At 37.7% G+C, this 25,185-nt stretch overlaps 2 protein-coding genes across 7 annotated transcripts; one reads left to right on the top strand and one right to left on the bottom strand.

Moving 5' to 3' along the window:
- nemp2 (nuclear envelope integral membrane protein 2) lies at positions 1-11,612 on the top strand. 2 transcript variants are annotated; one of them, XM_081368996.1, is made up of 9 exons: positions 1-225; positions 4,412-4,521; positions 4,615-4,846; positions 4,920-4,992; positions 6,438-6,531; positions 6,847-6,961; positions 8,802-9,027; positions 9,623-9,811; positions 10,039-11,612. In XM_081368996.1, the coding sequence occupies exons 3-9, from the start codon at positions 4,657-4,659 to the stop codon at positions 10,343-10,345; spliced, it is 1,194 nt and encodes a 397-aa protein (XP_081225122.1). In that variant the 5' UTR covers positions 1-225; positions 4,412-4,521; positions 4,615-4,656; the 3' UTR covers positions 10,346-11,612. The 2 variants fall into 2 exon arrangements, with proteins under 2 accessions (XP_081225122.1, XP_081225121.1); XM_081368995.1 differs by lacking the exon at positions 1-225 and adding an exon at positions 239-455.
- Positions 11,562-25,185, bottom strand: mfsd6b (major facilitator superfamily domain containing 6b). Of its 5 annotated transcripts, none has more exons than XM_081368992.1 (7): positions 24,906-25,175; positions 22,158-23,706; positions 16,690-16,787; positions 15,010-15,171; positions 14,070-14,168; positions 13,690-13,975; positions 11,562-12,446 (listed from the first exon to the last, which is right to left on the bottom strand). In XM_081368992.1, the coding sequence occupies exons 2-7, from the start codon at positions 23,702-23,704 to the stop codon at positions 12,260-12,262; spliced, it is 2,379 nt and encodes a 792-aa protein (XP_081225118.1). In that variant the 5' UTR covers positions 23,705-23,706; positions 24,906-25,175; the 3' UTR covers positions 11,562-12,259. The 5 variants fall into 5 exon arrangements, with proteins under 5 accessions (XP_081225118.1, XP_081225117.1, XP_081225116.1 ...); XM_081368990.1 differs by having other exon boundaries at positions 11,599-12,446; positions 13,698-13,975; positions 24,906-25,185; XM_081368994.1 differs by having other exon boundaries at positions 11,606-13,425; positions 13,698-13,975; positions 24,906-25,145.

The raw sequence follows: 25,185 nt of genomic DNA, 5'->3' as shown, positions 1-25,185 counted from the left end.
AGTACATAAGTGGTGTTTACTTTCAAACCTTTGACTGCGGAGTAAGGCTTGACTAATCGAACACTAAACTCCCAAATGGACTTATTAAATGGAATCCATTAAGAACATGAAATGTGCTCTTTTGTGTATACAACGACTTGTTGGTTTTAGAAATAGAAAATTAAAGCCTCTATACTTGATGAATGAGTAAATCAAATATCGGGACCCGTCATCCACTCTGAAACGGTTAGTCTGGTCTGGGTTCACGAATCCCACCGAATTTGAAACCGAAAACATTAGCTTAGCTCATGTTAGCTTAGCGGATTAAATCATTAACCTTCTGTGCCTGTCAAATCCACCCATTTAACACAATACTCCACAAAACATGGGGAAGTTAGCTGCTTTTATACCCGTTTTAACTCTATTGTGTGCTTACGGGCAAAGTGCAGTGGGAAACAGAGGATATTCATATGCAGGTAACGTTAAATAACTTGATACGTGTTAAACAAACAGCGTCTGTAACGGACATTACTAACATTACAAATACAAAACTTTTACATTGTAATTGTAACTATTGGATTTTGAATGTGTTAAAACCCCAGACTACAGTTAAACCACTCTTTATATATCGTGAGCTGAAGACATGCTTTGTGTCAAAATGGTGAGCTTTGTTGCTTAAAGTTTTTACTATGTAAGATTTTTCAGCATCCATTAAACAATAATCAGATTGTTTGATTATTAACTGGTTTGTCTGCATGCGTCTGTAATCTTAATCTGTAATCTTGGTCCTTCTAACCTGTTCTTATCTTGCCTTAAAGTCACCATGAAATCTAAATACACAATTATTTTTTTAATGGAATATTAATGATTTATCCATACTATTTTTATTTATTATTTTCTTATTTATGTGCCCTTGTAATCTTTAATCAAAATAACTTCCCCTCCTTTTTCCAACCACATATCCTCTCTGATGACGTTTACTGGCGCGAGGGCGGGACAACCTGTCACTCACATGAGATCTCAGCAATAGCAAGCCAAAACCATCTAATCAATTCTAGATGTACTGATTGCCTTGTCCAAATACCCACACTTGTGGTGTTGGCCACTTGAGAACATGTGCATGTGACAGGAAGTAAGTGCGCAAGACTGTCCCATGTCTTAAAAATGCCAAAGTGCATTGCCCTTAATGCACACTAAACCAAGGCTATTCAAGGGTAAGGGTATCCCATCATGCATTAAGTTCTAGAACTCACGTGCCCCGAAATCTCAAGATGTCGAGGAAAACATTCCACTGTAATTTAAATTAATTAGATACATATAATTTGGTAGTAAAAACATAAAGTGTTGCACATTTTATTGGTGCAAATGAGTATGGCCTATTTTGTATAACATTTGCAACTGTTTTTATCTGAATTAGAAGCACCACAATTTTACATTTGTGTCTTCTGTTAGTTACATAGCGACTACTGAACAGACATGTAGACGTTTATTTTAAAATGCAAAGTATTGAAAATATAAGAAATAAAAGATCTGTAAACACTTGCATTTTTTGCAAGACTATAAGTGTGTCCTATCGAGTAATCAGAAGTTTTACACAGTTGCAGTCTTTACGCATACTTGAACACTTGGGTCAAATAGAGGAAATACGTCATGCAAGTAGACAAGTGGGAAAGTGCAAAGATCGCAAGTGTGGGTATTTGGACAAGGCAAAAATCTGCTCACTGCAGAGCAAATGGGTGAAGCTTTCGTCTAGCCCTCTCTCCCTAGATGTCCAGCGAGGAGGAGCGAATGTAATTTGGGCCTAATGTGTGGAGCTAGAATATCCAACCACACCCTAACCCTACCCACAACTCTATCGCTCCACCACATTAGACGTCCAGAGATGTGGATGTCTTCTGACTCTGCAGTGAGCACCACTTGACGAATCAAGTCCCGTCCTACATTTTTTCTTGTTTGAGAAGCCATTTCACTTGGATGTACATCACAATAGTGAAGAAAAGACTGTCGCAGCTTCCATTTCATACTGACTCCAAAGTCATACTGACTTTAAAGGTACAATATGTAAGAATTTTTCATTAAAATATCCCAAAATCTCAAGGCCAGTGTTATATATTTTAAGTTGATTACTTACAATATCCCAAATGTTTCCAACTATTTTTAAATCGTGAGAAAATTGCGATTTTAACCAAGGAAACGGGGCGTTAGAGCAGGGGGGAGCTGGGAGTCGCCAGTCAATTGCGTCATATCCGCGTTACCCTTTCGGCTCGTACTGCGTGGAGTCCTGGACAAATGCGGAAATTGTAGTTGTAGCGTCTATCAAGCAACAAACGTTAGCTTGTTTCTTGCAGTCGTTATGGAACACAATTATTCTTTACCGATTGCAGCTGGTTCTGTCGACAAAGCATATTTTCCACCACATGTAGTATGGTTACGGTTACGGTTATGTAAAGTATTATTGCTTTAGATTTGTGTTTAACTTTAGTTTATTGACATTGTTTATCTGGTGTTTATGGCAATGAAAATAAACATTGCATGTGTTATACATAAAGATTAATCAGTATTTCGGCAAATGATGTGGGTATGTTCGAATGTACTTTTACAACAATTGTTTAGAACACGCAAAACTGCACAGCGTTATCACAACAATGAATTCGACATACAGAAACATCTATGATAACCAATGTAGTATTAAACCTTACTTTTATTGCTGTTAATTCATTTTGATGAAATAAAAGTGTGATGAGGTTCAAGAGTCAGGAAGGAAGAAGACGGGGTCGGCGTGACTGGGACTTTATTAAAATAAAACAAAACAAACAAAAGTCGCGCACAACGCGCATTCACCGTGGCAACCGCGACGCACAAAACAGTTCAAAAATGAGAGTTTGGATCCACCGGTTTTCTCTCTCTGCGTCCAATTTTCTCTACAATCTCTCTCTCGTTCCAGCGCGGCTTATAAGCGGTCTCTCCACGCCAATAATACTGCAATAAGGTGTTCGTCATTTGCACTTGACCTACTTGCGTCCCGCTCGTCTCGTTTCTCTCTTTCTCCCGTTACAGACCGCGCTGAACCACGCCATCTCGCCACAAAAAGCATGTCATTAAACACAACATTTATAAAAATAGAACTTTACCCCATCCATGAACATGATTTTTCGATTCCCGTCTGACTGATTTACATCCACGGTGGAATTTAAAACGACAGTTCCCATCATTCCACGCTCCTTCACTTCGTCATCAAGCTACGCCGTTGTTGTTGTTTGGAATGTAGCGCCCTCTAGCGGCAAAAAATTCTTGCATATTGTACCTTTAAGAAGGTCTGCAATCTCTCTGATACTCATTTTTCACTGGCTTATGATCAGGAACCATTCATTCACTCTCTGTTTCAGGTTCTTCATATTAGATCCATATTTTTGTCAATGCAGTAAGCTTGTGAGACTATATTTTTAGGCCCTGTAGTCCCAATATTCTCCTATAGTGTCTATTTTTTTCCTCACTGTGCCCAGTTTGTCTCCATGGGGAAAACATTGTGGGGAAAATTTATGAAATTTGATGTCTTCTTAGCACAATAATTTCAATTTATATTTTTTATATTAGGGTTTATTTGGAACAATTCTGTTGCTCTCACTCAGTGTCATGTGCTAGTTACAGATACTCACGAAATCCACATTTTTAAATACACAATATTGCTTGTAAACACTAAGAAAAAACTGTTTGAATATGATTTGTTAATCTAATTGTAATCTTTTCATCACCAGATTCTATAAAAAGTCTTTTTGCAGATTTCCCAAATATAAGTTTTGATGTGACTTTTACAGTTGATTGTTAGACAGTAGAAACACATGATCTTATAGCTCAAGAACTGAATATTCGAAAAACTATACATATAAAGTAAAATAACAGTAACAAACGTGCATTCCATTGTAAGCCAAATAATTGTTCTATTTTTTTCTGTCTTTTTTTAAGATTGCAAAATAAAATATGGTCATTTTTCCTATGTCAGGTATTTAAACCAATTTGACATAAGAAAATGTATTTTAAAATTAATTTTTCAATAATTTAACAAAACATTTGTATGTTCATGGTTCTCTGATGTTGGTTAATGGTCACATGATGTGCAAGTAAACAAATAGTATATTTCATCCATTTTGGTAAGTGCTTTATTTTGATGATGTCCATTTATAAATGATAAGTAAGTAATTACTACTGGGTAGAAGCAACCACACATGAACATGTCAGGTTTTTGAAAGTGAGGATTCTGCAGTTGCATTAGTGCAGTGATTAGGATGAATTTAGTCTGTGGGCAGAAGCTTGTAGTCTGTTCTTTTCTGGGACGCTTCTGTACTGTTTTAGACATAGAGACGAAGAAAATGTATGGCGGGGATCGTTAAATTAAAGCAGAGGAGTAATTCTGATCCTTTCCTGATTCTGACAGATTGCACCTATGTGAAAGGAGACAGTGCCCGCGAGTATTCTGGGAGTCGATGCTTCTGTTACAGCTCTGGTACAGTAATCAAATGGAAGGATATCTGTTCCACCTTCAAGGTAATTTATTACATCCTACGGAGGTTGTGCTATTATTTTTTGGGTTAACTCCCACTTTAAATTGAATACTGACAAGACACATGCTCTTCAAAGGTAAATGTGACAAGTGATGAGGACGTCTTTGTTGTGTACCCGATGGAGACACAAAATTGCCACCATCCGGATGATCTTCTCACTGTTACTAACTGCTTTGTTGAACACTATTGGCCATCCACTATCCAAAAAGAGAAGTCTTTGGACATTCCTCTGGTTGATGAAGATGTCTGCTTCATGACCAAATCGGCTAGAAGCAATACCGTGTACACACTACACGTCTCCAAAAAAAGTGAGCATCACACACCTTATTCTCATACAGAGTACTTGGGCACTGAATCATGATTGTGTATTTTATATTACAGGGTTAAATGGAATGTGCCTTCTGCTTTTTGTGTGTGGGTTGGCACTGTTTTTGAGAGCGGGAAACATATCCAGGTAAGTGGCAATTTAGCTTTAGTTTAGATGTTCTCAGCTAAAGAAAATCTCCAGTAGAATGTCAGATTCAATTCTGATCAAGTCTTTTTTTTTTTTGCAAACCTTGAAAAAAAAATTACACCACACTTGTCTTTGTAACTTAACCATGAATAAGATAAAGTTTAACCAAAAAAAATTACATTTAAAGGGTTAGTTCACCCAAAAATGAAAATTATGTCATTAATGACTCACCCTCATGTCATTCCAAGCCCGTAAGACCTTCGTTCATCTTCGGAACACAGTTTAAGATATTTTAGATTTAGTCCGAGAGCTTTCTGTTCCTCCATTGAAAGTCAATGGACGGCATACTGTTCACGTCCAGAAAGGCAATACAGACATCATCAAAGTAGTCCATGTGACATCAGTGGCTCGATCTTAAGTTTATCAAGCGACGAGAATACTTTTTGTGCGCAAAAAGTAAACAAAAATAACGACTTTATTCCACTATTCATTTCCTTCTCTCTGGATCTCGAGCTATTTCACGTAGTGTAACTGCGTAAGCGCGTCTGTGTTGTACGTCACACATAGGCTCACTATTGGCCGACGCTGGTCATGTGTGATGCGTGTGACGTACAACACAGACGCGCTACGCAGTTACACTACTAAATTATATCACTATTTACCTTTATGTTGTTATTTATTTAAAATGTGGAACCAAAAAAGACATTTATTCAAATGTAAATGTGTAAATGTAACAAAGACTTTATTCAGATCTTTTCCATGTAATGGTAGTTCATAGTGGCCACATCTTTCATGCTTCAAAAAACAGTAAAAGCATGATAAAAGTCATCAGTGCAACTTGTGTGTTCTAGTCCTCTGAAGCCATACAGTAGCTTTGGTGAAGAAAAGAAAGGAAATAGTTTATATATAAACATAGAATGCAAAGGGTTCTGCTTGGGTATCAGTTAATACCCATTTGTGCTCTGTGGATAAGGGATATTCAATTCAGTACAAAAATGTAATATGTACGATTTTCAATTGTAGTCTTTTAAAAATCATCGGAAATAATAAACTAAGTGCAATGTAGTGTTGTCAAAAATAGTGCTTTTTCAATACACATCGATACTGAAAATTCTGAAACGCTTCCAGTACTCATTTTCCGCAGATTAGATACACGATACCAGCTGCTCTCTTATCTCTCCGACAGCAAGTCGACACACAAACCTGCCCTGTACACAAGTCATATGGACTACTTTTATGGTGCCTTTTTGGAGCTTGACAGCTGTGGCCACTATGAATTGTTGCGCAAAATCTAGAGAAGATTCTTAAAAAACTCTCCCTTTGTATTCCATGGGGAGAAAAAAAAAGCATATAGATTTTGATCAACATAAGGGAGAGTAAATAATGACAGAATTTTAATTTGTGGTTGAAATGTATTAATCTGTCCCAATCTTCATGGTTTCCAGGAGCTCACTGTTTTTCTACACAGCCGGAGTTTCATTGGGAGTCATCGCCGTATTTGTCCTCCTGACGCTTATCCTCCGAAACTTCATTCCAAAGGTGTGCAATGCTTCTGTCACAACCTTTATCATGATACACACTATCGCATGTTTCGTCACCAATCAAACATGTTGGATGAGTAGTATGAGTTTAAGCCTGTCAATGTTGGCATTGTCTCTGCTGATGAGATTAAAGATAAAGGGAGGTGGAGACTCACTCCTCAACACATACAGCCGCAGGCATGTACATAATTGTAAGGTTTTATGTATGAATCAGGGTTGTGCAATCAATTACAGATTGATTAACAACTTGCAGGTTTGGGGTAGGTCAGAAGGTTAAGCACATTCACTAAGGCTCTGCTTTCCCCCCCCCCAGCGAGGGCTGTTCCTGGTATTGTTGGGCGCTGGCTCCAGTCTGTCATACATCGGGATCCAGAGGGTGTTAAGTGAATGGGATGACATTGTGACTGAGCACTGGATAGAATTACTGGGTAACTAGGCAACCTTTCTCTGTTACAACCCATCTTGCCCTGTTTTCCTTAGCAATCATCTCATCAGCCAATTAGATCAGACAGTAAGCCTTCGCTAATGTTAATAAATGGTCTTTCAAATGTACCTTTTGTGCAGTTTTGCGTGTCAGTCGGATGCCTCGTGTTGTCTCTTAATTTTCTTGCCGTGTTCTTTATACAATAGAATAATTACTGTACATGTCATTTAGACAGATTATCCTTCTACACACTCGCTGCATATTTCATCAGCTGAAGCGCACACGCCTGAATCACATAGTAACAGTCTAGAGCCGATTGAGATTCACCTTTTGTATCGTATATCTTGGCACCGTTAGTGTTATAATATGAGGGCCAAGTATTTTGAATGCTGAAATGACTGCCTCTTGACTGCTCAATAGATTCTATTCTCTGCCAAATCAATTTCCCTCTTCAAGCACTCGCAGTATGTAAATGCATCAGTGTTTTTTGAATGCGAGAACTACAGGCATATTAAGATTAAGGGAAAGAAGCTGCTGTGCTGCTGGAACATTGATTTCTATGCCTAAAACAAAAAGGCTCTGGGAGGATTACAGCCCCAGTGTGTGTTTTCTGGTCCTCTTATTCTCTTTCAGGTTTTTTTATTATTCGTTGTTTTCACAGATATAGGCTACTGTAACATGAAAAGAATAGTTCACTCAAAAATTTGCATTTTGTCATTTTACTCACCATCATGTTGTTCCGAACCCATGACTTTCTCACAGTCTTTTCATATTATTTCATTCAATGAAAGTGAATGGGTACTGGGTTTGTCAAGCTCCAGAAAAATCCTGCACTGCAGTCCGTGTCTTGAAACCAACATGCAAACACTTTGTGAGGAACTAAATTTGTTATTTAGTGATAAATGACTACAAAAATGGCGCATTGACACAATTTGTCAACTTTTTCTCCAAACCCTGTTGTTTTGGGGTTTAACTGATTAATTTTTTATTTTAGAGCTTCAGTTGAAGGCATTGTTGGTAAATAATTTCTTGAACTTCACACAAAGCTTTCGTATAGTTTGAGAAGACTTGGAATGAAAAAAAATCATATGGACTATTTTTTTTATCATGCTTTTTTTTTTTTTTTTTTGAGCTTAACAGATCCAGTCCACATCCACTATCAGTATCTAGAAAGAAAAAAAGATATATATATATATATACATCTCAGTTTTCACCCAAAAAAATTACTTAATTTTTTTTAGCAAATAAATTTGGTGGGCATACAAGGCTTCTTTCAAAAAACATTACAAAATTTACTGACCCCAATGGTACTGTAGGTTAGGAATCACTTTAGGCTGAGTAAATAGTAACTTAGTAAATTAATAGAACCAGTATTGGTACATTATATTTCACCATTGTTCTTTTGTTTGTATGCTGGAGTATTCAGCAATTTGTTGCAGCAGTATGTAAAGTAATGTTTGCATTCAGTGAGTGTAGGCTCGGCAGATACACCACGACATCCTTACTGTTATTTATTGCAAGTGAAGGCTTGCCTTAAAGGAATAGTTTACCCACAAATGAATGAATGTCAAAAGATGTGATGCAGAGTTGTTTCAACGTGTATATATCTATTGTGACTGTTGTAACTGAGTGTGCTTTGTACGTATTATTATTACTGTTGGTTAATGGGCATTTTATGAATGACAGGCAAGCTCAGGCAGGCTACTTCCTTACATGCATAAAACACCCTACTCCTTTATGTAGCATGCATGCATGTATGTATAGAAGGTCGATTAATTCCAAGCTAGACATTTAAAAATGATTTTATTATTACTTTAAAACTATTTTTTTCTCTTTGTCTGCAGTATATGTGCTCATATCAGGCTTATTTAGCTTTGCTGTGTGCTATAAGCATGGCCCCATCACCAACAAACACACCCTCAACTTAATGACCTGGTGTATGCAAGTAGTAGGCGTGGTGTTGCTTTACTATGGGATCACTTTCCCCCCTGCCTACTACGTACTGATTGCTGTCCTGTTGTGCTTGAAGATTCTGCCCTTGGTCTGGAGCCTTTTGGTGTGGATTTGCAGGTAAGGAAAGCACCGTAAACAGTACTCAACAGGTCCAATTCTCACTATTACCATAACTAGTTGTTTATTAGCATGCATATTACTAGGATATTGTTTGTTTATTAGTACTTATAAAGTACATATTAATGCCTTTTCTGCATGAGCATATTCTACATCCCTTAATCATACCCAATACCTAAACTTAACAACTACCTTATTAACTATTAATGAACAGTAATTAGGAGTTTACTGAAGCAAAAGTCGTAGTTAATAGTGAGAATTGGACCTTAATCTAAAGTGTGACCATAGTCCCCAGCCAAATAGGAAAGTTGTTTCAAATGCAAAGCCACTATTTCTTTACAGATTACACGTGAATTCATCTTTTTTTGTTTAATACTGGGTATATTATTTACCACCTTTGTATATTTCATATGTATTTGAAATCTATATATATATATATTTACTTTGTGTGCACAATAATGTATGCTAATTTGGAGGTCATGTTGACTTTTAAGTCTAGGATAGAAGGTGAAAGCTAATCATATGATGAAATTAAGCTTTGAACAGGTGAAATATGAAATCCTAAATATTTGTATTTATGAACTTCTGCCTTCAGGCTCTTCTACTCATTCATAAGCTTGTTCCGGAGGAAGAAACGGCGCACTGTCAGGCTACTGACCGAGGAGGAGTACAGAGAGCAGGGAGAGACCCACACCAGAGCCTCCCTGGATGAACTACGGGAGCACTGTAACAAGCCTGGCTTTCCTGCATGGGACACCGTGTTGAGGCTCAGATCACCGCAAAAGTAATTAAACATCTGTAATCATCAAAATGAGCATGTTTGAAAGGGACATGTGCTGTAATGGTGAACAGGGTTTTTGACATTCACAGTACAAAGTTCCTTACTCCGTTTAATTCATGTTTAGTGAAAAATTGTTTTAAATGTGGTGCAATTTTGCATGGATATTTGAGTGAAGGAGAAAAATGCTATATGACCCTTCAGTCCTAACCAGCTGGTGTCGTCTCTTTCAGGTTTGCAGAGTTTCTGCGCAATGGGAGCCACATCCCTCAAGAGGAGCTTCAGAGTCATGAGAATCAGTACGGGCTTGGTGGGGCGTACTACGAGAACGTGCTCTTTAACAGCAGCTCCAGCGACACCCAGTCGCAGAGAGGAGACGCAGAGGACAGTAGCGAGGACGAGCTGGTGAGAAACAATCCTGCAACGCTAAATAATCTCCCCAGTCCTGCTGTATACGCCCCAGCCGTCTGCCCGTATCCCCCTGCCGCCTACACCCCTCAGCCAGTACCCGTGGATCCAGAAGACCAGGATTTCTTTTGAAATTGTGCCGCAATCCGTAGGAAGAGTGATTTTTATGTTCATTTTAAAAAGACTTTGAATTGCACAATATTTTTAGGAAGGAATGACTGTAGGGAACATTAGTGGGTCCAAGAGGATTTTAAAATAGTCGCTCTCCCTCATTTGTTTGTTTAAATGATCTCTTTTAGGCAGCGTGGGCTGTTACTATATTTTTTTAAGCAGTTTGTATTCTCATACCCAAGTGATGCAGAGCTGGGAATAACACTGTATTGTACATACTGTATGTTAATAGCATGTGTGAATAGATGTTGATTGCTGCTCTCAGGTATATTATAAAATCATCAGGACATCATTGCACTGCTCAAGAGAATAACTTCACACATACAGTATAACAGTATTGTGTAATTTAAGGCAATAGTGCCCTCTAGTGTTAGTTAAAGAAACAGGTCACCTAAAAATGCTAATTCCTTTGTGGAAAACAAAAGTGGATGTTTAACAGAATCTCCCAGTTTTCTTTCCACTTTTCACATTTGTAAACGCGTTTTGTGTGGGCATTATGGAGCCATTCACTCAAAAAGTTTTTTCGCTGATTTTCCATTGTTTTTTTTGTGTAAACATAGACGGATCTCTAGACGGATGTGTTTTACCTTTGACCTCGGGTCTTTGAGTCTTGACATGGTGTTCTTAAAGCGGGGCGCTCAAGAAATTATTATTTTTGTCTAACACGTTTTTTTATCACTGGTTTTCTACGTAAACGTGCTAGACCAGCAGGGTTTTAAATATGAAATTATGCCTTCATTAGAATACAGTTTATTATGTGGAATAATTTTATGGTCCTTTTTGGTATTTTTTCCTCAGAAAAATCTTACAGAATTAATGCAAATATTATATTTCAATGTTTCTGCTTTTGCTCAAAATAATTTTTGCGTTCTCCCAAATTCCCTCGCAAAAGGTTTGATTTTTTTGCTGGGGTAATGAATTCGTTTTACGAGCGAATGCAATGTTTCCCTGGTAGCAAAAACATTGAATACACATATATATTCATATATATTCTATCACATTTAGGGTCTTTATAGAATTTTCCATTTTTGGGTGATCCATTCTTTTAAAATGAATCAACTCAAGTGGATGATCTGCATCCATCCATACAGATGTAAATATTTACGTCCTGCCATTTCATCTTTCCTTCTCATGGAACTTTTATCTGAACGTATGTTTTTATAAATATTTCACTTTAAATTGTTACCATTGTATTTAATTAAAAACACATGGCTAAATTCTCAACCAGAATATTGTATTGTGTCTTCATATGTAAACATGTAGTGTATTTTTCATAGTAGAGGTCACTTACACAAATCTGCGAGGCAGATTGTTTCAGACACTTTTAAAGATTACTGTGTATATAACAGAAAAGAGCGTGGCTTTAACATTTTATACAGAGTAATGTTTTTTTTTTTTTTTTTTAAATTTGGTCACAAGTTAAGGAAGCACGATTAGCAAAATAATTTACACAGAGTGCAAAGCAACTATGCTTCACTATTGCAACATCAAGTGCCATGAATATTATGCTGAAGCACCTCAGCTGTTGGATTATAACCATTAAACACTCAGTAATGTGCAGATCTCATCATAGGCATTGACCTTCAAGCACTCCGTACATATACAAGACTTTGCGGTTAAGGAAAGACATCAATTTTGGCAGTGCAAAGCATATCGATTCTATTGCCTTGGCAAATAAACCCCTTGATAATCTAGAATACCCGTCGGTCAACATAACATTTTTGGTCCAAAGACAACTGCCACCTTTTACACCCCATACCACTGTATGTCTTTAAATCATAAGGCTATATCCCAAAGAATTTCAGTTCATTGTTGATTTTGGTTGTGCTTTTGGGGGCAGCTGTTTGGAGTGTCCTGGCAAAGGAGTTGAGTTTTCTACTGGTTCTTTTCGCCTTGTGGATGGAGGCGGTTCTTCCACAGGAGGGACAGGATGTGTGTTTTGAGGAACAAATGCACTGGGAGCAGGTCCTTGGGAGGGATATTCTGCTGGACTTGATGTATTGGGTTGTGATGGTGTGGATTCATCAGCAGGTGGCGTCGCTGAGGTCTGCTCACTTGTCTCCTACAAGAAGAGGACATCATAAGATGAGCGACAGCATGGAAAGGTTGAACATTTCAAAATAATAGACTGAGGTGAGGTACAATTTTAAACAGGGTGCTTTAGGGTTCATTTAAAAAAACATTGCTTACGGGTTCATTCATTTTTAGTTAAATGTATTTTAGTATCCTTCATTTAGGATGCTTTACATTCATTTTTAGTAATATTCAAAATATTCTATATATAGGGTTGATTAAATTTAATTAACGAATCAATGATGAAAATACTGTAATACCTGTTTTTATTTAATAAAAAATAAAGACACTACAGTTATTACTGTGATGCATAAATACTTCACATTTTAAATTATATATCTTTTGAGAATCTAGTTTTAAAGTAAAAAAATTATGTAAAGATGAATAAAAAAAAAAAACCAACCTGTTATTATTTTGGGGTGAAATATGATCTAGACACGTTATTGACATGTTTCGTGAGATTCACCAACCAAGCATTTGTTTGACTTCAAATAGGTATGAGTCACTGCTTGTAAACACTGTGTACTTTCCAGTTTAGCTCTTGTATGGACAGCCACATGACAAATAAGTCACTTTATTTTTAATCTACATTGTGCCAAATGCGACAAAAACATACAGATGTCCACGTAACAAATAAACAGCATTTCCAGACTTTGAAGATTTGCTCAAAAATACATAAGGCAATACAAAAAAGCCTTGACATGTAATATTCTCCTGCAGAGAATAGAAATTTGGACAAAAAGCAGTTGAAGCAAAGAAGCATATTTTAAGAAAGAACAAACTGACAACAGAAAAACATTTACTTTAAGAAGTTACCGGCACAATGGTGTTAGTAAGATTCACATAAATGATCCAATAATACATAAAGAATGAAAGAAAATTCAGTAGCAGACTGACAGGACTGCATGCAGCTTTTTGTGTGTAAAAAAAGTCAAAGTGCAAAGAAAGTTTTTTTTCTCACCTTTCACCTGAGAAAATGACAGCACAAATGCAAAGAGAAAGAGTAAATAATTAAGCAAAAGGTATCAAATATAATTAGCCATCAAGTATGAAATGTCTACACTTCCCCACATTGGCTTTCACAATAATTACATACCAAAAATCCAAGATGACAAATTAATACAGATATAAATCAGAAAATTAGCAGGAAAAGGTCACAAAAGAAATGTTATTAAACAGCGAGAATTAAACTTTCACCTCCTCATGTCCACATCCCAAATCACAAAGGGTGCCATCCTACCTGCGGGGCTTGACTTTCACCGAGGTTGTTATTCTTTGTCAAAGCCGCCATATCTCTGATCTGACAGAGGGCGAAAGCGATGGCGACCCAGGGGGAGGCAGACACCACCCAGGCCGGCTTGTTGGTGTCTTCTAGCTCTTCCTGATGCCTGGTTTTCCTAAGAGGTGTCTTTGATTCGGGATTTGGCTGAGAGGAAGAACGGTTCTGCACCAAGTCAATGGTGGCGATAGGCACTGGGCTGGAGGGAACTGGGATGTTCTCAGCCAACATCGAGTCCTCTGTAAAGAGAACAAAGATGTTATCAAAGAGCTGTTGCAGGTTTTAAATCAGCAAAACAACCTTTTTGTTGTAAAACAGCAGGAAGAAACATACTTTTATCCTCATTCTGACCTAACAGCCACTGTATCAGAGAGAAGATGAGTAATGTGACCAGAGAGGCCATTCCAAGGCCTCTGAAGGTTTCTGCAGCACCTAAACAGGAAATTTGCAAGATGAAAAGGAAGCTTGAGAGGAAATTGATGCAGTTATTCACACCGGAAATCACAATCTAAACATTTTCTTCTTCTTTTTGATAGATTTGATTTATATTCAGCTGGGTACAAATGTCTATAATATATATATTTATTAAGTACAGTATACTTTAAAAAAAAAGGTACCATGTTTTTAGGAATGAACTGCTGTATAAAATCAGGCAAATTATATATGAACAAACCCCTCTGTTAAAACTTTCAGAATATAGATAGGAATAAACCTAAAGTTTGATGTATACAAGTGCTGCTAAACTGGAGATTTTGAGAAAACAGCCTTTAAAGATATGTATTGTGATTTAAATCTACAGATGCAAATAGATAAAGTGCAAAAAAAAAAAAAAGTGTCTTCTTTCAACTAGTCTGAAAAGCCAAATAGCCTAAAATTGACCAGTGCTTGAAAAAAACAATGTTTTTGCCTGTAGTGCAAAAATTCACCTTTACCACAGGCAATATTGCCAAGTCCGTGGTTTTCCAGCAGAATTGGGCTATGTTTAAGCTAAGTTGGTGCCATGGGTTGATTTCCACCAAGGAATGTACAATTTCGGTGCTCCAACACCACCAAAACCCCCCCACCCCACATACAAATTCAGCTGAAAATTTGGCCCCTCAGGGAGAAATTTGCATTGGGCTATCTTCGATTGGCAATTGGATTGTTTTGTTGCGCAGACCTGGCAACCCTGACTGCAAGAGTCTGATTCTTTATAACTGTCTAAAAATATGCATGCATGAGGCACATGTATGGTATGTCTATGACGCCACATGGTGTTTGTTTGTTGTCATACCAAAAAAGTTGACAAAAACTCCTCCTAGCATGGCTCCACAGCCTCTCCCCAGTCCCAGGTGCAGACCTTGCAGGATCCCCTGAGCCGAGGTGCGCAGGGCTGGCGGAACAGCGGCGCTCAAATACGAGATGCATGCCGCCCACACTGATGCATGTGTCAAACCTGCACGACAGATTACCATAAATAAACACTTGTGCATCCGCTTGAGTAGATAAACACACTATTCATGAGTTCATTGTAATACATAATATGACCACAACGATATAAGACAATATTTGCACTTGCTAAACCAAACAAATTTGAATAAAATAATGAATGAAAAGCAGCTCTCTACTAGTTTTAAATAATATGATTTCAATCTGCTTCAAGTTATCAATAAAAGTTAACCAGGAAGCAACTATAAAATGTCGTTATTTTCACTGTAAATTTAACAAAAATGGTTTATAAATTAAATAATCATATGATAATGCCTATTTTGGTATAATCTAATGGATTAACCTTACTTCATCACGTGTGATTATTACTCGTTACTGGATAAAGGCGAAACAAAAAATATTAATAAAAAAAACCTAAAGACTGAAAACAGTAAAGCTAATTTTATAAAACAGTTATGACTAGGATGCTGTAAAATAAAGTGCATATAACATAATTAAAATCAGCTGAATTATATATTAATGGTGGCAAACTGCTTGCAACTGTAAACAACAGAACTTTGATTCTGGTTGTACCTATCAACATCCTTCATTACGTTTTTTTCATCTTGGATTGATCTCACACTGTGTTTTCATATTCCTCCTCTGTTCCACCATAACTTACATGTGTAAATAAGCAGTCTTGCCTACTGCTAGAAAGCTAACTATACGGTCTATAATGTCATGTTGCGCAGCCACAATTAAAGGGATGGTTCACCCAAAAATGGAAAGTCTGTCATCTTTTACTAACCCTCAAGTTGTTCCAAACCTATATGAGTTTCTTTCTTCTATTGAACACAAAAGAAGATATTTTAAAGAATGTCGGTAACCAGACAGTTGATGGGCCCCATTGACTTTCATAAAAAATGCTATGGAAGTCTGGTTACCGACATTCTTCAAAATATCTTCTTTTGTGTTAAACAGAAGAAGAAAAGAACCCATACAGCTTTTGGAACAACATGATGAGGGTGAGTTTAATTTTTGGGTGAACTATACCTTTAATGTAAATGTCCGTTACACCCATGTGAGGTGGGAACAGGGCCGCCCTGTACAGTATGTCAATAGTCAACATTTTTGCAAGATAATAGTGGCTAAAACAGCAAAACAGGCTTTTAAGAACCTGCTTCAGAAAGGTCCTGACATTTTCCGCTCACCACTGCGCTGAAAAAGCACTTAGTTAACACAAAAAAGGAAGTTTAGTCTTCTAAGAACTGATGTTAAACAAGTATCAGAAGCACATTTCTTTCAGCTTTGAAACAAACAGCAATGTCTTTATTTCTAAACTGTAACTGTGTGATTGCAATAGGGTTTCTGATGTGAAATAAGGTGTTGGAAATACTGCAAAAACAGCTGAATCATGTCCTCAGATGAACCCGAGGTCAGATGTGTGCCACTCGAGAGCTCAACCCTCCATTCTAAGCTCCGCTTCCTGTTTGATAATGCCACTGCAGCCACTCAGGCGACACATTAAAAACACCTCATTTCTCACCTTGAAGCACCTCCATGGGTAAAACTATCCATGCATTCTCCAGGTAGGAGATATACAGATAACGTGCAGTGTTGCAAGCCAGTCCGATATAGAGGACTCTAAAAGAGAAATGCAAACAGGAGACAGAAACGCAATTATGTAATACAAGCATGTCATATTTCCTTCAAACATATAAAACAATGCTTTTGTGTACAATGAAAATGCCACTCTGGGTGTGGCTAAACCCTTTGCTTTATAAAGCCTATTGTAGTTAAGGCTGGGTGTTGCATTTGCTGGTGATGTCAGTCTCTATTCTGACGCCAGAATGAATGACTCACCCTGTCCTAAGGACGGGCTGTCTGGGAGTGTGACCACACGAGAATTCATCAGTGCTAATGTATGAACACTGAATCTCGCACAGGAAAAAACAACGTTAATGTAATTAATAACAGTTAAATTCGAATAATGTTCCCTGGAAAACAACTCTAATGAGACTGGTGCTTTAAAAAATAAAAATAAAATGAAGCATCTCATTTCAGCTCTACTAGAATCACCAAGTGTCATTTATAGTCAGCATGAAATAAAAATACCCTGTTATTGATCTTACTGTGAATGATTCATCCATATGATTCATTCATGTGGGATTCTTTACCTAATAATTTTTCATCAAAATGTCATAACTTGATCTTCCAGTGAAACGACAGGTGACATACTGTATGTTGTTCTTCTCCTAAAATTTTGTCAGCTTAAAGGGATAGTTCACACAAAAAATGAAAATTCAGTCATCATTTACTCCATCCTCCAGTTGCTCCAAACTTTTATGAATTTCTTTCTTCTGCTGAACACAAAAGAAGACATTTTGAAGAATATGGGTAACCAAACAGTTGATGGGCCCCATTGACTTCCATAGTATGAAAAAAAAAAAAAAACTATGGAAGTCAATGGGTTTGGTTACTGACATTCTTCAAAATATCTTCTTTTGTGTTCAGCAGAAGTGGGTGAACTATCCCTTTAAACCCCACCCTTTTTACGATCGCCTGCAAGCTCTGTACTATACATCACAATTTGGAAGAAATGATCTGTCCCTACTTTTGTTTCATCATGACTTTAAATAATGATTGTTTCCAAAAAAGTTCCTTAAACACTCTCCCAGCTGGTCATTGGTTTAACAAATATATAGCCCCGCCTCAAACTCACACCATTGGTTGAGTCAGTATTGCTGTTGTCAGGCTGAACAGGAAACTGAAACACAGCAATGCTCTGCGCAACAGTGTTTACACATTTTGAATCAACCTACAAATGGCTTACTTATAGTTATGTGCATTTTAACAAAAAAAATAATACACAAAAACCTTTAAACAGGAGATTTTAAACTTTTTTACTCCATGCAACTACATGCAAAAGCAGCTCTGGGAGATATTCATGCAAATGTTGACTCTACTAACTACACAGAATGTCTGTACACTGTGTTGGCTCTGCCACACCCATATGCCTTTAGAAAGCTTTAGAATTGATCCACAAAAGAAGCAAGCTCAGTGGATCAATGCTGGAAAGCCTAGACAATGTGTGATGGGGCTAATGACAGGATAAAGTTACACGCCTCTCCGCAGGCATGACTGAAAATAGGCCACTTAACAAAGGCTACAGAGACTAAACTGAAGGTATCACATGGATGAACAAAACATCTTTGCCTCATTATGAAGATTAGCATTTCTGGATTTAAATTTTTTTAAATTATTATTTTTTTTTTTAAACACAGGAATTTATTTATATAATTTATAAATATTTAGCACTTTTTTGAATTATTTAAAATAAATAAATATATTGTATAAAAAGTTATTTAAGAGATACTGGCCTGGTTTCACAGACAGGGCTTAGATTAAGCCAGGATTAGGCTTTTATAAAAGTGCCTTAGGAAAAAAAAAATTACTGGTGTGCATCTTGAGACAAAACAATAGCACTTACATATTTTAAGATAAAAAGCAAGTTGATTTCACTTAAAACAGCTCAAACAAGCATTTTAGTCTGGGACAAGGCTTAAAGGAGAACTCCGGTCAATTTTAACATTGAGCTCATTTTTTTTGTACATTTGGAGTGCTGTCAATACAGAGAACAACGACAAAAATCGGTGTTGCCTACACCGTGTTATCCTCTTTTTAAAATTTGCATCCTATTGACTTCAATGGGGCATATTTTAAACCTGCTTTTACCCTCTTAACATCCTTGATGTGTCATTACAAGTGCACAGTTAACGGGTTAAAACAGGATGTAAATACAGGTATGAGCGCTGGACGAATTAACTTCATTTTTATTCATATCTTTCACATCTACTGCAGTCAGATTCAACCGTGTTAACTCTAAAGGAATCACTCACATTGGCTGTGCACTTGTAATGACACATCAAGGATGTTAAGAGCCTAAAAGCAGGTTTAGTACTTGCCCCATTGAAGTCAATAGGGTGCAAATTTTAAAAAGAGGATAACACGGTGTAGGCAACACCGATTTTTATCGTTGTTCTCTGTATTGACAGCACTCAAAATTTACAAAAAAATGAGCTCAATGTTAAAATTGACCGGAGTTCTCCTTTAAGCCTTGACTGTGAACAAGTCACAATTGTGAGATATGAAATCAATCACATTGTAAAATATAAAGACACATTGTAGAGTTCAATTCCAAATTGTAAGATATAAATAAAGTGACATTGTGATATATAGCCTAAAGTCATAACAGAAGCAGTACTGCAAGTTTCACTACCTCAGGTACATTAGATTTCATGACATTTTGAAATAGTTAATAGAAATAGTCAATGTTGTAAGCCAGAAATCATTTTATATTTTGTAGCTACAGTTCTGTTACACATCTAGCTTGCTACTAGCCTGGTTCTACCAGACTCACGTACATTTCATTTGTACAGAGAGTCTGTCCTCTCTCCATTGACAAGCGTTAACTTCCTTGTAGGTGGGTATCATGTTGAAGTATAAAACTATTGGATCTGCCATATAGTCACTCTGGATCTGCCATAACCAATCGCTAACCTTTGGTTGTGACGTAACCCTACAACTCAAACTAACGCACGACATCAACGTCATCGTTCTCAAAGAAACCAAAGAATACACCAGAATCCCAGACGTAGTACTGAAGGAAAATAATATTGAGTGGAAGTACGCAGGAGGGCGGAGTCAGGCTAGCTTGCTACTGCTACACTACATGTGCTTCAGACACAAAATGTATGTTAACAATGTTCTCCATCGTGATTTCGCACCCCCCAAACCAGTTCATTGGAAATCACACCCTGCAGCCTGTAAGTTAAGGGATCAGCGTTTGGTGTAGGCAATCAGTACAGTGATTGACATGACCAATGAAATCTTTAGAATTAGCTGCAGGGCGGGATTTCCACTGAACTGGCTTGGGAAAAAATAAAAATAAAATCACGCACACCATCATATCAAAAAAGGCCAGAGAGACATTAACCTTGTTGGTTTGACACTAAATAATTAGCTTTCCACAAAACATCTGTTGACCAATATAACATCTCCATAAACTGGGAAGTGGTCACTGAAACGGTCTGATAATTTCTGTATCGCAAAACGTCTGGCAGCGATGCTGCCAAATGCTACCAGTTAACATCATTAATAATGCAAAGACTGAGCCACCAGTACAACTTCAGCTATCTCTTAAGGTGATTCATCTTGTTCACTCTTAAGAACCGGTGCTCTGGGAAATGCCACACACATGAGAAATACCACAACGCAGATAGAGGATGTGAGCAGACCTTTATATGTGCCTGTTTACCAGGGCCCAAAAATGCACGGTAAACATCCTGGAAAATGTCTGCATCTTGGATGTACATTGTGTGCCCAAGCTAGGCAGTGCCCATTTTAGAGCTTAGCCAAAGTCAACAATAATTACTGAGACATTTAAACAACCTTTGGACTTCTCATGTGTGTCTAATATACACCTCTATGGAACAAATATACCAGTCTATGTGTTAAAAACAAAGTAAGGCAGAAGAAAGAAGTGCATTTACATCACTTTTGACCAGATGTGCTTGGTTGTGTTCTCATAAAATATTGAGCTACCAGTAACCATTGCATAAAGGCAATACTTTGGCACAGATCCAAAATACATAAACTAAACCCACCATGCTAAAATAAATTGTTGCCTCTACCCATAAAAAGTTTTGCTCAACACTAATCCCTAAGCACTGATGGGTCTTTAACTTTTGTGAAAATCAGAAGACTGTCTTTGGCATATCAAATGCAAAATAGATTGTTTAAAGAAAGACAATTAAACAATTTTGTTTAGTAAAATACAAGCCCCTTTAAAGCCTTTCTAACTATATCTGTCCACGTTGAGTCAGTAACAGAAATTGTTGTAGCTGCCACAACCGCATGAGTTTGGTTCTGAACAGTGTTGTTAGTTTGAACTAAAAAGTATTACAATTAATTTTTTTGCAGTTGAAATAAAATGAGATAAATATTAGATGAAAAACTGAAACTTAAAAATGTTTGCATGACAATGATGTACAAAAATTGATAGTTTTTCCTTTGAGTTTTTCACGTACAGATGACAACATTGTAAAAATTATTCCCGTTCACACGGATCCGTGAAAACGACTAAAAACGATGTATTATGCATGCCAGGCCAGTAGGCTAGTTGGTGACGACACGCCTATAGACTGATCATGTAATACGCGTGCGCATTACGTCACCGTTTTCACAAATTCACACTTTTGTTGAGGCGATAACGGAAACGTTTTCAAAAACTTGCACTTTGAATCCTTTTTTCAAAAGTTTGCGTTTTCAGGCCCCCCCAAAACGCCACTGTCGTGTAAATGAAAGTGAAACGTTTTTAGTTGAAAATGGTGTCGTGTAAATGTCCCCTAATTTGAAGTACTAAAATTACAGCTAGAAATGAAATAAAAATAAAGTTAAACAAAATAAAATAAAGAACACAGTAAAGACTTAAATACATGTGGCTAAAAGTATCAAGACACAATGCAAGGATAAAAGACGTCTGTCTAGTGCACGTTCACATAGAAAAACATTAATAGCATAGTGGAACACAGAAATGCTTTCTGGGTAAACCGACTGTCATACCTTAGTAACCTTAGTATCCAACTCTATCAAGTAGCAGAATGTTATCTACACTTCCATTAGTGGCTGCTGCTCATTTGCATAAAAGTCAAAGTGTGCTCAATTGTCTGCTAAATTGCTCAAATGTCTACTCTCACTGAAACTGAATGACTCACGGTTTCAGCAAATTGCTGCCAGTGAATGCACCAAATAACAGGAGCAACCTTGGCTGACCACTAGCACTGGGATTAGACTGAATGGATGTGTAAGTGGTAATTCTACTTTGGCTAGCACCCGCACACCTGCTTTTAAACAAATCACATAGGTCTTCTGAGCAGAAGATTAACTTACAATACAAATGCCGTTATTAAGCTTAAAATGAATTCCATATATTTTACACAAGTAGGTTCTCACCTGATGTGTCCAATGAGCTCAATGAGTTTGTGGCTGATGAAATAGGCGGCCAGCTCAGATATGTGGCTGAGTACCGAGCAGACGCCGAAGAGTGTGGTGGTGCCCTTAAGGTCTTCCAGATGCCAGTAGAGGAAGGTGAACACAAAACCATAACCAAAGCCCATGAACCAGGCCACAAACAGAACCGAACTGTAGCGGACGGCACAAATGATCCGGAAGAGATCTTTAAAGGGAAAAGGTTGTGGGTTGCTTTCAGGGCACACTGGAGAGTCATCTGAACTGGACTCTGGAGACGAGACCTCCTGAACGACTTGAGGCATTTCCACATCCTCCTTCTTGTCCTCTTCCTCACCTGACCTATAAACACTGTTGTCAAAGTGGAACTGCGTGGCCACAATCAGCGCTGAGCTCATCAGCACCCCAAAAGCTATGAACGCAATTTGGTAATTCTTATAGTCGGGCAGAACACAACCCGAGCCCTGGATGAAGATTGTGATGTGTGTGTGGTCGATCCAAATGCCCACTGACAGCATAGCGATACCCCATCCCAGAGATCCCCACATCCTCTGAAGTCCATAACGGTCTCTATGTTGGCCCAAGTACTGAATAGTGATAGTGTCCACAATGGTCACAGCCGGGGCGCTGAAGAACTCACCAATAATAATGACCAAGAGGATCAGGAGAAATATAGTATCTACTTGTTCCTTATTGAAAACTATTAAATATTCTTTGAGTTTGGCAGTGGTAGCTTGCGTTTCAATTGTCGAGGTAGATTTTGAAGTGACTGTTGAGGTAGGGGGCAGCGCCGTGGTCGAGTTAGATAACATACTAATGCTGCCAGCATTCGCAGTGGGGTTTTCAGAGGGAGTGCTAGTAGTATTTACATCTGCACTTCGAATGTATCTAGAGTGAGATCCGTATGCTGCTAATATTGGCTGAGAAAGTGAAGGAGCGGAGTACGTAGGCTCAGTCAAATATCTTCGCAGTCTAGTGCGGTTACCAGCTTGTGTATAGTTTGTAAAATTGGTTGGCGGTGCAACAGTAGGGTCCTTACTGACACAGATCATAGCTGCTGGCTTAACAAAGCCAATGCCGCAGTTAAAGACCACCCAGCAGAGTACAGAAAACAGCAACACCGCCTTCCCTTTCTTGAAGCGGTCCGCCATTACGCCCCAGAATGGTGCACTGCAGAACTCTATAAAATAACGGATCCCAACCAGCAGACCACTTTGGCTGGGTGTCATTCCCAGTTGCTTGTAGTATACTGCAAGGAGGGGATGTAAAGAGCCATATGCAGAGTAAAAGAAGAAGTAGAAGACCTTGGAGATCAAGAGATGATTGTCTATTCGCACACAGCACCTTTCAGTGCAGTCCATACTCTGTGAAGTCTGAAGTGTTTCTGAGGGGGCAGACAGTGCTGTTTGACTGCATGGTGTAGTGTTTGCCACCTGCCCCAGGGACAGAGTGTTAAAGGGTTCAGACAGGACATATTTCCTCTTCTGGTCCTCCTCATCATCTGTAAGGATGGCCACCCGATCACTCGCCATTTCTGTGTGATAAACATAAACCTCTGTTAAGGACATTGAGGATAACGTCTTCATGTTGTAGCTTTAACTAGTGATTCTCAAATGGTGGGTCGCAACCATTTGGTCAAGGTTGGGCTGATTAGCATAGGTCATTTTGCTGGTAGATGCCATTACCCTGAAGAGCCAAAAAGCATCTTTCTCCATTGACCGACACAGAAAAGTTGCAGTGCATTCTGAATCTGATATATAAATTTTTGCAAGCAAAATATTATTTGTAAATATTTCCCAGTATTATAGTATGTTTTTGCCAGGGATCAATTTTTGGAGGGCCTTTAAAAGCATGATTATTTTTTCCTTGTCTGCTGCCTTTCAGACAAGAGCTTGAGACGGATATGCCATCAGCCATTCAGCATTGTCATAATGCACATTTTTCACTGTATTTATATTGTATATTTTTTTGTAAGGGAAACTTGCAAAATAAGAATTTAATTGTGTGGTCAAAACCTTGGTGTTTTAATGTGCATATGATAATAAATATATCTTGTATTTTACATTGTTACGTTGCATTTATGGGTCATGTGATTGGCTTACATTTTTCTATATGCACATGCTAATAATTTGAATGTTGTTTATATGGTTTATTATAGTAAAATTACTACATTTCAATGTTTAGCCTAATATTAATTACAATATTGCTTATTTTTGTGCATTAAACCATTTGATAGTTGGCACTTGATGTCAAATGAAGCAATGAAGGAAACTTAATTAGTAGGCTACTATTTTTTCCCCACATGATTAAGTTGAATAAGAATGCAACACACCTTAATGAGTTTTTTGTCATATAGATTTACCTCAAACAAAATAAATTCAGTAATTGCCCTTGATTATCAATAATAAAGAACATTAGGATCATTAAACACTACTATCAAGTGAATATAATGTCGAATATCATGTAGTGTTAGTGAAACTACTTTCTTAGGTATGGGTTGGAGATCATTTTGTTGTCAAATTAGGTACAGTCACCATCCTAAAACATAAATATCATATACAGTATCACATTTAACTTCAAAGGGTGTAGTCCCTGTCTGAAACGGTAACAGTAACAACACACCGCCTTATATTAACAATGTATACAATGCTTATATATACACATAATGCGTTAATGTATTTATAAACACAAGTGATACAGTGAGACGGTGTGGCTAAATACAAGCTCACTTACCCAGTTGTTGTGAGGAAGTTTCTGTTATTTCACCGTCTGGCGTTGAAGGAGGACGATCTCTTCATCAAACTGCTCTCCCCGTCCAACCATCATTTTATCACCATCCTGGATTTTTCCTGACTTTCAATGAACAATCTTTAAACAGCGATGTATCCCGTAGAGCAGATGAGGAGCAGGTTTATTCTACACAGCCGTTTTTCCTCCGACCTGACGTCAATCTCTCACCTGCCTGCGATGTGCGCGTGCTCGTGGGACTGCCTTCATTTCCACTGATGTCATT

Source organism: Scardinius erythrophthalmus (assembly GCF_964197995.2).
Source record: "Scardinius erythrophthalmus genome assembly, chromosome: 6".
NCBI lineage: Eukaryota > Metazoa > Chordata > Actinopteri > Cypriniformes > Leuciscidae > Scardinius > Scardinius erythrophthalmus.
The sequence above is the reverse complement of the archived record's forward strand: the minus strand, read 5'-3'. Positions and strand labels throughout refer to the sequence as shown.

Bases quoted from the DNA above. Each gene is read 5' to 3' on its own strand.
- mfsd6b (XM_081368990.1), bottom strand. From the start codon at position 23,704: ATGGCGAGTGATCGGGTGGCCATCCTTACAGATGATGAGGAGGACCAG. The intron at 14,169-15,009 runs GTATGACAACAA...TTTCCTGTTTAG, and splicing joins AGTTTTTGTCAACTTTTTTG to GTGCTGCAGAAACCTTCAGA. The intron at 12,447-13,697 runs GTAGGATGGCAC...CTCTTCTTGTAG, and splicing joins GTGAAAGTCAAGCCCCGCAG to GAGACAAGTGAGCAGACCTC.
- nemp2 (XM_081368995.1), top strand. From the start codon at position 365: ATGGGGAAGTTAGCTGCTTTTATACCCGTTTTAACTCTATTGTGTGCT. The intron at 4,847-4,919 runs GTGAGCATCACA...TTTATATTACAG, and splicing joins ACTACACGTCTCCAAAAAAA to GGTTAAATGGAATGTGCCTT. The intron at 6,532-6,846 runs GTGTGCAATGCT...CCCCCCCCCCAG, and splicing joins TCCGAAACTTCATTCCAAAG to CGAGGGCTGTTCCTGGTATT.